This window comes from Pelodiscus sinensis, chromosome 10 (genome assembly GCF_052426305.1).
Source record: "Pelodiscus sinensis isolate ZL-2025 chromosome 10, ASM5242630v1, whole genome shotgun sequence".
Taxonomy (NCBI): Eukaryota; Metazoa; Chordata; order Testudines; family Trionychidae; genus Pelodiscus; species Pelodiscus sinensis.
This window is the reverse complement of record NC_143061.1, coordinates 30,572,480-30,586,719: the sequence shown is the minus strand read 5'-3', so window position 1 is coordinate 30,586,719 and position 14,240 is coordinate 30,572,480. Positions and strand designations below refer to the sequence as shown.

Here is a 14,240-nt window from a genome sequence, read left to right as displayed (position 1 = left end):
CCACATTGCAAAAGCGGCGAGGAGTCCTGTGGCACCTTATAGACTAACCGGAGTGTTGGACCATAAGCTTTCATGGGCAAAGACCCACTTCGTCAGACCAACACTCTGGTTAGTCTATAAGGTTCCACAGGACTCCTCGCTGCTTTTGCAGATTCAGACTAACACGGCTACCCCTCTGATACATTGGCTCTAAATCCCAGTCTCTGCCTCAAGCTCTTCATCCAGTCTCAATCTCTATCCACACCTTTACCTGCTGCTTCTTAATCCATCTGCCTCTTCTCCTACTAGTCCCTGTCTCTTTGCCCAGCTAGTCCCAAATTCCCACCCCAATGTTTGCCTCCTCTACAGCTGCCTGTGTTCTAACCTGCTCTCCATCCATCTGAATCAGGCAACTTCCTCCTCCATGCTGCCAAGGGTTTGCGGGATCACTGACTACTGAAGATACATACTTGCTTTCTAAGACCCAGCACAGTCCACAACTACCCAGAACTAAAAATATAAGGAAAATCCTGTGCAGCCCCAGCTTAGATCAAGCACAATGCAATAAGAATCTGTGGGGAAATTGTCTGTTGAAAAAAAATCAAAGTGCCTATTAAGCCAGAGGTCGGCAACCTTTTCAAACTAAATAGCCAAACTACATCAAAATTCACAACAAGTGGTCAACAAAGAACCATATAAGAATGCTCATTTGCATGACTGAAAATATACATCTTAATATTATTGATAATTGACATAATGATTAATAATAGCATCAATGAAACATTGGAATGTGAGAAAAGATGCAGCAGCAGTTTACATCATAATTGGTCAAATCCAGCTTCTTTCATGTATTCAGGCTGACTTCTGTCAATCTTATGATGGAGGCTGGGGACGTGGGGGTGCAGGAGTTTGGATTATCACAGGTTTGAGGTGTGTGGGTGACACTGGAGTGTTATGGCAGGAACTGGGGCTGATGGGGTAAGAGGGGTCCAGGCAGGGGGTTCTGGTGTATGATGGGCTCAGGGCTGGGATGGGAGGGTGCAGGAGTGTTCTGATGCTGTAGCCAGATGGGGTCAATTATTATGCCCAACACAAGAGGTTTCAACATTGTCTTTATTGATGGCAGAGATGGGGAACCTTTTTTGGGCTGGGGGGGTCACTGTGCCAGAGAAAAATCAGTTGGTAACCACACAAGTGAGTTGCAAAAAAACAACCCCTCCTGCAACCTTCCACCCTCACTGATGTGGCCCCCAACTGAAACACTTCTCTCCCCTGGTACTCCAGCCTCATTGGGTAGGGTGAAGCGCAGGGAGGACTGAGGTTCAAGGTCTCAGGCCAAGTTAATTCTTCTGGGGTTCCAGGGTTAGTGGATTTTGCGGGCTCTCCCCCCAGGCTCTGGGGTGGGGCCAAAAATGCGGGGTTAAGTGTGTGGGACAGAGCTGCCAGTGAGTGGGATAGAGATGGGGTACAGAATCTGGGTGGGAGGTAGAGTGTAGGAGCAAACTGGGGGTATGTGTCTGGCCAGGGGAGCGAGGGGGCAGGAGCAGGCTGCTGGTGGGTGTCTGGCCAAGGGTTTGGACTGTGACCTAGAGGAGGGGACTGCGGTGCAGTTAGGGTTGCCAGGTGTCCAGTTTTCACCCCGACAGTCCGGTATTTGCGGGCTCCATCCGGTAAAAAAAAAAAAAAAAAAGAATCAGGAAATACCAGACATGTGCAATGTCTGGTATTTCCTGTTTCCCTGGGACGGAAGCCAGGCAGGGACAATTTTCCCCTGCCGCATCTGGGGGAGGGAGTGGAGCGCACGCTGTTCTGGCCCATGTGACCAGCAGAGACCGGGAGCTGGCCACGTGATGCTTCCCTCTCTCTACAATGAAAGCCGAGGCAGCCAGACCGGGCAGCAGGAGCAGCCACTTGAAAAGTCAGATTGTTCCTCCATGCCTGGATCTGCAGGGAGGGGGGACTGCACTGGAATGGGGGAACACTAAGGGAGCCTGGCTCTGAGGCAGGGGTGAGTGCATTGGGATGGAGGGCACTAGGGGAGCCTGGCTCTGAGGCAGGGATGAGTACATTGGGATGGGGAGACTGGGGGGCCTGGCTCAGGGGGAGGGATGGGTGCATTGGTGATTAAGTGTGTGGTCCCACACTGGAGGGAGTGGTGCAACTTTTGCTTAACAACTTTGGCTCTTCCCCCTCCCCCCTTTTTTTAAAACAACTTTGGTTCCCCCACTCCCACGACAGATTTTTTTCCTGGTGCTGTGGTTTTTTTTGGCAGGGTGTGTGTGTGGGGGGGGGGGGGGAGGTAGTTTTTGTTCAAACATCTGGCAGCCCTACATGCAGTATCTGGGAAGGGTATGGGCTCCGGAGGGGCAGGCAGAGGATTTGAGTTATATGGGGTAGGAGGGTTGAAGGGAAACAGGCAACTTCCATTAGCCAGAACCGGCCAATGGGATTGTGCTGGAGGCGGGAGCAGACATGAGGCACCACTCCCCCCCTCTGCTGCCAGCTCACAGTGTGTGGAAAACAAAGGGTCCCTCAGAGGCTTTTCTGCATGGCATGCGGGGACGGGGCAAGAAGGGGAGGCAGCATGGGGGCTCCCTGCTACCTCCACCGACCCAATTCAGCCAGTGGAGGGGGTTTTGCCCAGGCTTGCTGTAGCACCAGCTGCCTGCTGCAGGGAGAGCAGGAGGGGGAGGCTGGGCTTGAGCTTCAAGAGCCATGTCTGGCTCCCTCATGAGCCATATTTGGTTGGCGAGCCATAGGTTGCCAACCCCTGTACTAAGCACTTCATACAACAGATATATTCAAAGAAAGCCTCTCACTCTCCATAAATGGCCATTTTAGATTTGTTTGTTTTTTTATCTTCTGATACTAATGCCTTTATAGCAACTTTTTACTTACTTACATAATCACTGGCTAAGACATTGTAGGTTGTCAGTACTACATCTTGTTTTGAAAGAAATACTGGGTCTTTGCTGCGGTCAGGACCATAATAAACATATATATTCAAGCAAACATCTGGCCTGATATGTTGTTCAAACTGATCCTAGAAGGAAATTCATTAGAGAAACTGCAATTAATCAAATGTTGCCACAAAACTACATTCCTGAAGGATGATTTAGAGGAACAACTGCAGTTCCACCTCTGTGAGATATTGCAACTACCAATAGTACAGATAGGACATATAAAAAAAGTCATTTGTATGAGGGTAAGAGAAGTAGAGGGAACTGCAGCAGACAAATCAGTAACAGCAAAAACAGTGCCAAAAACAAAGAAAAGCTGCACGGGAACTCTCAAATAATTGTACTGCAATGGAATTGTGGGGAAGAGGAAAAAGAGGAGAAATTTTTACGCAGATGTAAAATAAAGCTGGAATGGCATTTCTGAACAAAATTTCTCACGTTACTAACACACTTTATTAAAAAGAAAAGTAGCTCTATAAAATCTTTCAATCATTAGTGTTTAATTTTTGCAACTGTTTCAAATAGCTATTCACTCATCACTTTCATTTTTTTTCTAATGTGTTTCATCTTTGTTCTTCCCCAGCACTAGTACCATGGTGTGGAATTTGAGCTATTGGCAAAAAGGAGGAAATGAAGTCTTGAGAGAATGATTTTGATCAAAAGTAGCACTGTTCTAGGACACAAATATAATGTATGAGGAAGTAAATTTAACTGCCTGATTTAGAGTTCTCCATGCAAAGCTTCATTATTGGATTTTCTGCAAGTTTCTCCATTACTAAGTATTAGGCAGCATTTTTCTGGCAACTCTATTTCAGCAATTTCATGAATCACCAGAATCTAAAGAAGGAATTTTAACTACAGCTAGGCAAAAAAATTTCAGAATAGTTTATTTCCCATCAAAAATTGCCATTTCAGTATATTCAGAGTTATTTGCAAATTTGTCAGATTTTCAAACAGCTAAATGAAAATAGTTTCAGATGCCAAGTTCTCAGTTCAATTTTGTAGCTATCATCTCTTTTCCATTTTAATTCTTTTAGTTGTAAAATCCGTTGGCATAAAGATTATAAAGGAACATATGATTTTTTTAAAGCTGTGTGTCCCTTTAAAATGTTTACAATGAACTCCTCTCCTGCAATAGCAAAGGAAAGTGAAATTGTGAGCCCCAGTGGAAATCATTTGTTCAATAATGACTCCCTCATATAGATTGTAAGGTGACTAATATTTGTTGCTTTTTAAAAGACATGAAATAAATCACATGCACCAGTGAAGAAAAGCCATTTAGTCTCATTGCATTAATACTTCAATTTGTTCTGTTACCAAAAATTACCTGTTTTTCAAATAACTACTTTATTTCTGAATTAAGGAGAAGCAGTAATTTTTAGTCACATGACATGTTACAGGAGCAATGTAATTTATACTACCAAAATTATGCATCACAACATATTAAAGAATGAACATGATAATGTAAAACCTACAATCCAGTTGCTCAGGACAGAGAGTGGACATATGATCAGTGTTGTTCTGGAGCCATCTTCACAATCATTTTTCTTAACAGACTGTATACTTGTAGTACCTGAGAAAATAGAAGTGACACTTTCCCAGAATTGTCATTTAACTTAATTATTTTATGTTGAAATATTATAAAAATATAAATCTAAAAAAACTGAACAGTTCCTTGTATTCCTTTTGTAGGTCCCCATCAAATAATAGAACTTCTCAGGATAAGCAACATTTGTATATCATTTCAGTATGAAAATAAACAATAATTCATAAGGCTTATATTTATTTCATTACCTTTTTTCTTTGCTTTCTTTTTTAATGGAGTAGATGGAGCTGCAAGAGCAGATGCAAAGCCTGTATCTTCTTGAATAATGCAAGAAGCTGCTGCCAAAAGACAACATCCGAATACAAGACATTTTTAAAATGTGTGCATGGGTGGGTATATTTTTTAATACAGATGTCACACTAAGTGAAACCTGTTAACCAAATGTTTTTCTCACTGTTTTACAGGTGGCTACAGATTACAGTGTAACTAACATGAAGTGAATCTCAAACAGATAGAATCTATTAGCCATTAGGACAAACGATTTAGCCCAAAATTCCATTCCAGGAGCACACATATGTATCAAGTACTTTGGACTTGTTTACACAAACAGCTAGTTAACATTAAGCTGGGGTGTAAACCAATGTTCCCTCTAAGTTTTCCACGTGCAGAATAAACGGTGTTATGTGTACTAAGGCATGTATGGATGTGCACCACGAGTAGAAGCACATGCTGCCAGCTGTGAGCTCTCTGCTAATCAGCTGAGCGGCATTTGAATCTCTTCTAAGTGGCCACCCCAGTGCTCAGCTTACAAGGAACACTGGTTTAAACCTACCCTCTGCTAGTCTGCCATTCACTAAATGCCCACATGGTCCTGCTGCTGCACCCTATAAGTTCCTTAGAATGCTTCAAAGCTTCAACTTGAAGTCTTGTTTCAAAGCAGCATAAATCAAAGCGCACTAGGGAACTTTTAATGCACTCCAGCTGTGTCCTCGCAGACACTTACTGCAAGCAAGGTAGCGCTGGGTAGATTTACATTCCAGCTTGTTACAAACTGTTTGTGGTAAACAAACTCTCATTGCAGAGTATCTAGTGTTTTATAGATTTTCTTCCATCTAAGATGTTTAGTCTGACAGATAACATATCTTCTCGTACGTTTAGATTATCATCAAAGCATTTTCATTTGTAATACAGCTTTGCCTTTCAAATATACTTTTTCCATTTCAGTGCCTACGCACCACCACATCCTTGTCAGAATCTAAAGCATTTCATGTTTCTTCACTATACCTTCCACCACTGAGGAAAGGACTCTTCAAAAATTGTCACATTATTATTTATTTCTTCAGCCAGAAAAGCTGTTAAGAAACATAACCCCAGGAAAGGAGTATCATCACTAGATTAGCTCAAGAGTCAAAGAGTTCAAGGTTCTATTTTCTAGATAAATTTACTCTGACAGATGGTATTGGTCAAACCAAGGTCTATGCTCACAGCATTAACGTAAGTCTGCAGGAGTTTTACTGAAATATCATTTGTAATATAGATTATTTTCTTTATAAGAAGTTGGTCTGAAGTATATAGTAGTGTACCATTTCTGCTTGTATTTCTCATACAGTAAAAACACCCATACTCCAAAGGAAAAAAAATCCCATACGTTTACTTCTCTTTCTGGTTGCTGGGACCTCTCTCACACATTTATCTGAAACAAACAAACAAAAAAATTAGAACAACTGATTTTTAAAATCTGAATGAAGTTAAATAATTGGGTTAAAACAGAAGTAAGTACAGCTTACTCGTTTGTTGTGGCAGCCACTCTTCAGATTCTTCTGAGTCACTGATTAATATATAGTTGGTTTTTTCAGATTTATCTCTAAAATATTAAAATGAAAAACCCTCACAATCAGTACTAAAACTTGAAGAGCATGTTTTAGCCACAGAGATTGACATACAACAGATACGGCCGATGCACTCTGAAAAGCTTCTCAGAGAGTGAAGTGGGAGGGGACAAAACAAAACACACTCTATTCATTGTTGCACTTCAACACGCAAAAATTCTATAGACAGATTATTTTCTCAAACATAAAAAACCCACACAGAAATCGTTACATTAACCAATAAAAAGAACAAGCTGTGCCATGATGAAATGGCATGAACAAATATTAATGTTTTAAACTCATATGAAGCCAAAAGTTGTCCCTTGAATATACCTGAAACACTGACAAAAATAATGGAATTTAGCAGGACATCAGAATTTTATGTCAAGGTTTTTAAATCAAACAAGGTTTTTAAATCAAACAGAGTTTCTGATTATTTTAATTCTGAAGTAGATAGCTGGCACTTATGCTATTGCTCAGTCTCAATTTGTGGTCTTTGATACTTCTCATCTTATAATACATGCTATAGCAGATTTCTGACAACTGTAGACTACAGCTTTGAGGGAAAAGGGACTATTGTTGCTATGGACACGGACAAATGGAGCATTATTTAAAAAAAAAAATCAAGAAGGGGTATCAAAACAGCATTATTACAAGAATGGATTAGTTATCACCTTTAATAATATTATTAGAGCTCTGTATCCAGGTACCCGTGGAACTGCTGGGCTTTCCCAGAGATCAAAGCATCGAAAGGAACAGAACGTGGAGCTGCCACTCCCAGAAGCCAGCACTCCCTACATTGCTGTATCACCGCCAATCCTTCTATGCAGCAGTATGTTTTACTTGTCCAGTGACATGGTACTGAGACCCTGGTGCCCATGCCACTGGAAGGGGCTCTTGCAGTACAGCAGCATAAGAACTGCTGTTGGTACATGATGCTGTCTCCTGGGAGTGTTAGCTCCACATTCTGCTCTTTTCGCTGCTGTAGCTCCTAGAAGAGCCCTGCAGTTCTGCAGATACCAATTTACATCTGCAGATATCTGCATCTGTGGGTATAAGTCTGCATCCATGCAGTGCTCTATTACATAGGGACAAGAGAGATAAAAACAATTAGAAGGTAGGTAACAGTTATAATAGGCAAAGAAGAGGACGCCAAACACTTAGCACCTGGATAAGATCATCCTTACTCCAATCCAAATTATGTAAAAACCCAGGAAAAGACTGTTTCTTCTAAGTTTCTTGCTAATCACTTATTCAAATGTCATGTATCAAACCAGCAAAGAGAAAAAGTGTGTTTCAGGATCTTACCCTTTTAGCTGGGAACTACAACATTGTGACTGAACAATTTCACTCTTCTCATTAGAAATGCTAGGCTCCACATTACAGCTGGTCCCTTCAGAAAAAAAGTGATGAAAAACAAAATACAGGTTTTTTGCCTGAAAGACAAGCTACCTAAGAGCTATTTGATGCATAAAAGTAGTACAAGATTTAGATAATAATGTTCTAAATTCCTCAACATGCAATCAGCAAAACTAGCATTTTGAGTCAAGACAGTAAATGTAAAATAAAAATATATGAAGATGTTCCTAATATATTTCTAGATATCTAAATGCCGAGACATAAAACAACCACTCTGCACCTTGATCAGCTAAATTTGAATACAAAGTTAAAAAAAAAAGTTAACAGCCTGTATGATAGAGTACACAATTGCACTCACACCTTAGTACACTAATCTTTGTACAAAGCATGCCTTTGAAAAATATCATTACAAAACTTTTGACCTGATAAAATATATTGTGCAACATTTGAATGTAAAGTTATATATGTTTAACTAATTAACCGGTTAACTAATAAGCCAGGGTTATTGGTTAAACTCTGCCTTTCTCCTGCAGAGGTAACTTTGCTGCAGCAGCGAAACCTTCTCCCTTGAAACGGGGCCAGCAGAGGCTGGCAGGCTCCACTCCCAGGGAGGCTTCACTGCAGGCTCTGCAGAATGAAGCTTAAATAAGCTTCATACTGCAGATCCCGCAGCAAGTGTAACCACTAAGATTTTTAGAGGTTAAACGGTTACCTTATTAAATTACTTCTAACGTTCCTACTGTGCAAAACTTACATTCCACCAAAGTGGTCAGAGGCCTAACTACTGGCCTAAAGGAGATTATGTTTGCCTTAGTTTGCATTCAGAGTCATCAAAGAAAGCTCAAACAGATGGGGAAAAAACAGTAAGAAACATCCTGCCATACAGACTCTCTCTTTCCTAGATCCCAGCTGGAAAAGTTTTTAGGGGGAATCCGAAAGTTTTTCAGGGAGTGAGAATTTGAAAATTATAAAAAGAAGGGGCAAACACCCCAAGTCCCTCTCTGTCTACCTATGGTATTGCACCTCAGACGACAAAGGAAAGACCGCCATTGAAATCTGGGGGGCACCGGTTTCTGAAGAGTGTGGTCAAGAACAGCGTTCCCTCTAATTTTTTATATGTATGTGCAGAATGAATTTTGTTATGTGCACCAATATGGCAGTGACATCTCACATCCATACTGGTGCACATAAAATGTATTCCACACAGATGGCATGTGACAGTAGCCAAAGGAGGGTGGACAGGGATGAGATGTTTGGGGTGCAAGCTGCCCAGGGAGAGAGGACTACCCCTAGCCCTCTCTCACTGCAGCAGCTTGGAGCCAGGTAAGAGATGCCAGGACAGGGGTCTCTCCTGTTTATGGGCAGGTCTGGAACAGCACAGCCACACAGCTAAGAGGGAATGTAGGTTAGTAACTTTACTGGACACGTGTATTGAGAATTTTGCTTTAATTTAATATAGTTTGTTAAGTTAAAACACTTACTAGTGCTAGGAATGTAAAAGGGCAACAGGTTACTCAGTGAGCATTGCCTTACCGGCATGCTTACCGGGGTAACCAGTTAACCAGCGCCCAACCTAGTCAGAGGAGACCCTGTCTGCAGCACACTCTGGATGGAAGAGCTGCTCTAGTACAGTTGGGCCCACTGAACTGCAGTCAGGGAACTGCTCCAACCCGGCCAGGCCCCCTGCACAAAACATCTTAATTTGGGATTTTACATCCCTAATTAGGGCCTTTTTTGGGGGGGGGAGGGTAGCCAGTTGGTGTTTCAATTACCAAACAATTGGTGGTCAATTACTTATGCTCACTTAAAATCTCTCTTTGTAGTTAATAAACTGGTTTTATTGCTTTAGCTAACCCAGTGTGTCGAAGCTGAAGTGTGTGGGTAACTATTTAAGATAAAAAAAAAAACCAGCCTATTTTTCCCTTAAAGGATGAACAGACTTAATATGTTTATGCTGTGCAGTACAGAATATAAGTTTCTGGTGGGAAATCTGGGACTGGGAATGTGTTGAGTTCCTTGTGCGATATAACCAACGAGAGCCAGTGGATAACTGTCAGGCTACAGTTACACACAGACACTCCCCTAAGGCAGGGATTTTAAAAGCTGGGTTGCAAGCCTGCGCAGATAAGCTGCTGGCAGGCCGCAAGATACTTTGTTTATCCTGCAGCTCCCCTTAGATGGAAACAGCGAAAAATTTCAGCAGTTACACATTTACCCTCTGGGGGAAGGAAGGGAGTAGGGACCAGAGCACATGGGAATGCAGAGGCAATGGGGAAGGCCTGCACGTGACTACACAATGAATCCAGGCTCCTGGGTTTACCATGTAAACCAGTGTTTCCCAATTTTATTTGGCCACCGAACCCTTTTAAACTCGAAAGAATTTCATGCAACCAATAGTCATATATATGGAGCTGAAAAAGTAGACCACAAATAAGTAAGATAATAATAAACAAATGCTAAACAAGGTCATGAGATCAACATCATCTTGTGTAGAAAAAAACCCACTGGCTTTTCTTGTTATACTTAACGGATTTTGAATCCAGTAGTTGTTATTTATGGTTGGAAAATACATCATGATGCTTGTGTACAAATCACAAAGATTATTTGCAATGTTGCTGCGAATATATTCATCTAGTTCACATTTGTTTTCTTCAAGGAAATCATTCAAGGTTGGGAAACAATCCAAATTATTTTGTCCCATGAGATCCGAATTGTAGCTTTCATGACAATGACAAAATTATATCTTTCGCATTAAAAATATTTACATTCTTTCCTTGTGACACATTTACTTCATTTAGTTTTGTAAAGATGTCCACAAGGTACGCAACTTTCGATAACCACAAAAAGTTTGTTAAATGATCAGACAGTCAGATATAGAAAATATGCAGAGAGCTCATGATGCAACCCAAATAATCTAACAAGCACTTTGCCTCATGATCACCACCTGATTTCTGTATGTAGAAGCAGGGCTGTGTGCTAACTGCCCATATCTTCACACATAATTTTGAACAGTCTTGATTGTAATGGTCGAGTTTTTAATATAATTATTAATCTGCACTGCTTTGTCCAACACTTTTTTAAGAGAGGGAGAAATATTCTTAACTACCATGCATGTATGAGGAGAACACAGTGACTGCTGGTGCAGTCTGGTGCTACATTTTTTATTCGTGTTACAGCACCAGCCACTGTTCCTACCATTGCTTTGGCACCATCATTACATACCTCAACACATTTTTCCCAGCTTATTTCATGTGTTTTCATAAAGTTATTGATACAATTGAATATATTCTTACCAGTCATATTGGTTTGCAAAAATTTGCATAATAGCAAGTCTTCTTCAACAGATTTATCAAAATCATAACGGACAAATACAAACAAAACTGCAAGACCTGAAGCGTCAGTGGACTCGTCTAATTGTAATGTATATGCATCATATAAATGCAGCCAAAAATAAGCTCTTTCTCAATGTCAGCAGCAAGATCATGAATACGACGTGTGACAGTATTGTTTGATAGCAACACAGCCTCAACTATAACAAGACTCCTCATCCAACATACACATTACAATATCTTTTGCACGTGGTTTTATCAGTGATTCCCCAACTGTGTGCTTCTCCATCGAGCGATATACGATAGCTAACTTTGTAAGATGACTGTTGCATTTTCATTATCTGTTTTAGCAATTTTTGACACAAAGAGTTTGCTTTTTTCAAGTGATTCAAGCTTCCATTTAAAAAAAACTAATGTCTTTATCTTTGTATTCCGAGTGATTTGTTTCAAAATATCTTCGTAATTTAGCAGGTACTAAAGAACCATTAGATAATATTTTGTTGCATAGTGCACAATGGGCATCTGGAGCATCTTTATTTCCATTGCTTGTGAATCCAAATGACAAACAGTCCTTGGCATACTTACGTTTCTTATTACTTGGCTGTAATTCTTCATAATTAACTTGAACTGCCTTGGTATCTCTTCCTTGCTGGTTTCAGTAACAACAGGAGTGAATTACTTGCTTTTTTCTTTAAAGTCTCTTCTTTAAAGTTTCTCCTTTTAGCCAATTATCCATGGGGAATTTTGGTCTCAATAATTTAAATTCTATGTGTAGATACTATTAAATAGTTGTATTGTTAAAGTCACCCAAGTGATCCATGCTCCTGGACAGTGAGCACGGGGATTTCTGGTGTTATACAATACACAATTGCACCACTGACTGACTGCACGTGCAGCAATGAGTAATATTTTCTTGCGAAACCCTTTTTTTCACTTTGCAGAACCCAAGGGTTCTGCAGAACACCATTTGGGAAACACTGGTGTAAACAGTTACATTTTCACATCCCCATTGTTATCATCATATGAATATCTTTGTTGGGACTGTCCTTGCTATGTCAGGATAGAACACTTTCAAGATAAGGGTTCTTCTAACTGAAGACTTGATTAATTAGGGATATCTGAGTTTTGGGGTTACCTAAAGCTAGCTAAAGTCAACAGGATCAGAGATATGATCCTGAGACTTGCAAAATCTCCAATCCAAGGCAGGGTTATCCTGAAGCTACAGGACTCAGAGCTTCTAGTATTATTGCCAAAGATATTTCCCATGGCTTCCCAGCTCTTGACTGCAGACAAGGGAACCTCGGCTTAGAACCCTGGCTCAAGTTCTATTTTTCACAGCTTTCAGATTCTGTGCTATGGAGCCCAGCCCCAAGCTTCAGTTAAAAGTCAGGCCTTCCAGATCTGCCAAGCTCTTAGCTATATAGGAGCCTGGAAACCCTGGCATAGCAGAGCTGCCCCAGGGCAAGCCCCCTCAAGCAGTCTGTCAGGCAAGTATTCAGGTTCCATTGGGCTCTGCCAGAACCGGAATCATTTTTGTGAGCAATTTCAAGTTTGATGAACTAGTATTTTCCAGTCTGATTACAAAATTTCCAACTAACTATAATTGCATATCATTAGTCTAAATAACAGTAGTGTTATTTACTACTGAGATAGCAGATCTAGAGCTAGAATATCATATTAATAATTCAAGTACTATTATATGTCCTTTCACATGTTTATTGTTACCTTCCAAAAGTTCATGTCCTTCATTTTTCACACCAGTGACACCAAATTCCTAAGAAAAAAATTACATTTTGTAATATAGTAAATATTACTGTAATAGGATAGTTACTGATTTAATCTGTCCAGATAATTTTTTGCATACAAAAAAAAAAAAAAGAAGATTGATTTGGGGGGTAATACATGTATATTAATCAAAAACTTAAGATATAAATTTAACAAATAATTTTAAAAAAACCAAACAGATATATTAAAAAGGCAAAATGAGAACTTCAAATTACACAAGTATATTGGAAGGAAAATGAAACACTAAGCTTTTCAGACTATACTGAGCCCAGACAAAAAGCACTGCCAGGTAATTTTGAAGCAATCATGTACAAAATACAATAAAATAATCAGTCAATGCTATTCCACAGCACAGCTAATTAAACTTATAGGAATGGCAGTGAGTGCAGCAAAATAGACAGGTGAATAAGATGGTCCAAGAGGACCTTTCCAACCCTCAGTGACCCTCCTTAAAAAAAAAAAAAAAAAAGCCACACCCACACACACACCCCACTATTTCGTAAGCAGGTATTCCAAAAATTAAATCTGAAGTGCCCCCCTCACCCTGCAACATTCAGACCCTTGGCTTCATATTTTTAGGGAACTATGTAAATAAGTCTTTGGAGGAAAAAACGCTCATTTGTGTTTTCATAACAAAAGGTCATTTTTAAAAATAGACCTTTGTATTTGATTTTATATGAATAAACCCAATAGAACCTGAACAAAGTACATTTTCATGATCTCTGAATTAACTCTTCCCTGGAGTACACTGTTTTAAGTTCAAACACAGACCATTTTGTTTCAGAGAGAGATGTGTGTATAAAAATATAATTCATTTATATACACATATACATGTATCTACACACAGAATCACAGAACCGGAAGGGACCTCAAAGAGGTCATCGAATCCAGTCCCCTGCCCTCACAGCAGGACCAAGCACTGTCTAGATCAGTGTTTCTCAACCTTTTTTTGCTCATGGCCCTGTTCTGAGCTTCATTCATCATATGCCTGGCAGTTTAGTTTAGGTGGCCCCCTCAGAAGCTTACTGTGGTTCCCTAATGTTCCGGTTTTTTTCCATGTGGCCCCCTAGAAGTAAGGCATGGCCCACATTGAGAACCACTGGTCTAGATCATCCCTGACAGGTGTCTGTCTAACCTGCTCTTAAATATCTCTAGTGATGGAGATTTTACAACCCCCATAGGCAATTTATTGCAGTGCTTAACCATCCTGATAGTTAGGAAGTTTCTCCTAATGTCCAACCTAAACCACTCTTGCAGCAATTTAAGCCCACTGCTTCTTATCCTATCCTCAGAGGCCAAGGAGAACAATTTTTCTCCCACCTTCTTGTAATACCTTTTTAGATACTTGAAAACTGCTATCATATCCCCTCTCAGTCTTCTCTTCTCTAAACTAAACAAGCCCAATTCTTTCAGT

At 40.3% G+C, this 14,240-nt stretch overlaps 1 protein-coding gene across 3 annotated transcripts in view; it reads right to left on the bottom strand.

The window, feature by feature from the left end:
* Positions 1 to 14,240, bottom strand: part of HLTF (helicase like transcription factor) — a 111,423-nt gene that overhangs the window by 28,611 nt on the left and 68,572 nt on the right. For 2 of the 3 annotated variants that reach the window (XM_075937692.2, XM_075937690.2), the window contains exons 9-15: positions 12,767 to 12,815; positions 7,662 to 7,746; positions 6,273 to 6,349; positions 6,134 to 6,178; positions 4,734 to 4,823; positions 4,415 to 4,512; positions 2,882 to 3,022 (exon numbers count right to left, since the gene is read on the bottom strand). In XM_075937692.2, coding sequence (XP_075793807.2) covers positions 2,882 to 3,022; positions 4,415 to 4,512; positions 4,734 to 4,823; positions 6,134 to 6,178; positions 6,273 to 6,349; positions 7,662 to 7,746; positions 12,767 to 12,815 — 585 coding nt within the window. The remainder of the gene's footprint in view (positions 1 to 2,881; positions 3,023 to 4,414; positions 4,513 to 4,733; positions 4,824 to 6,133; positions 6,179 to 6,272; positions 6,350 to 7,661; positions 7,747 to 12,766; positions 12,816 to 14,240) is intronic. The other variant, XM_075937691.2, reaches the window with a different exon arrangement.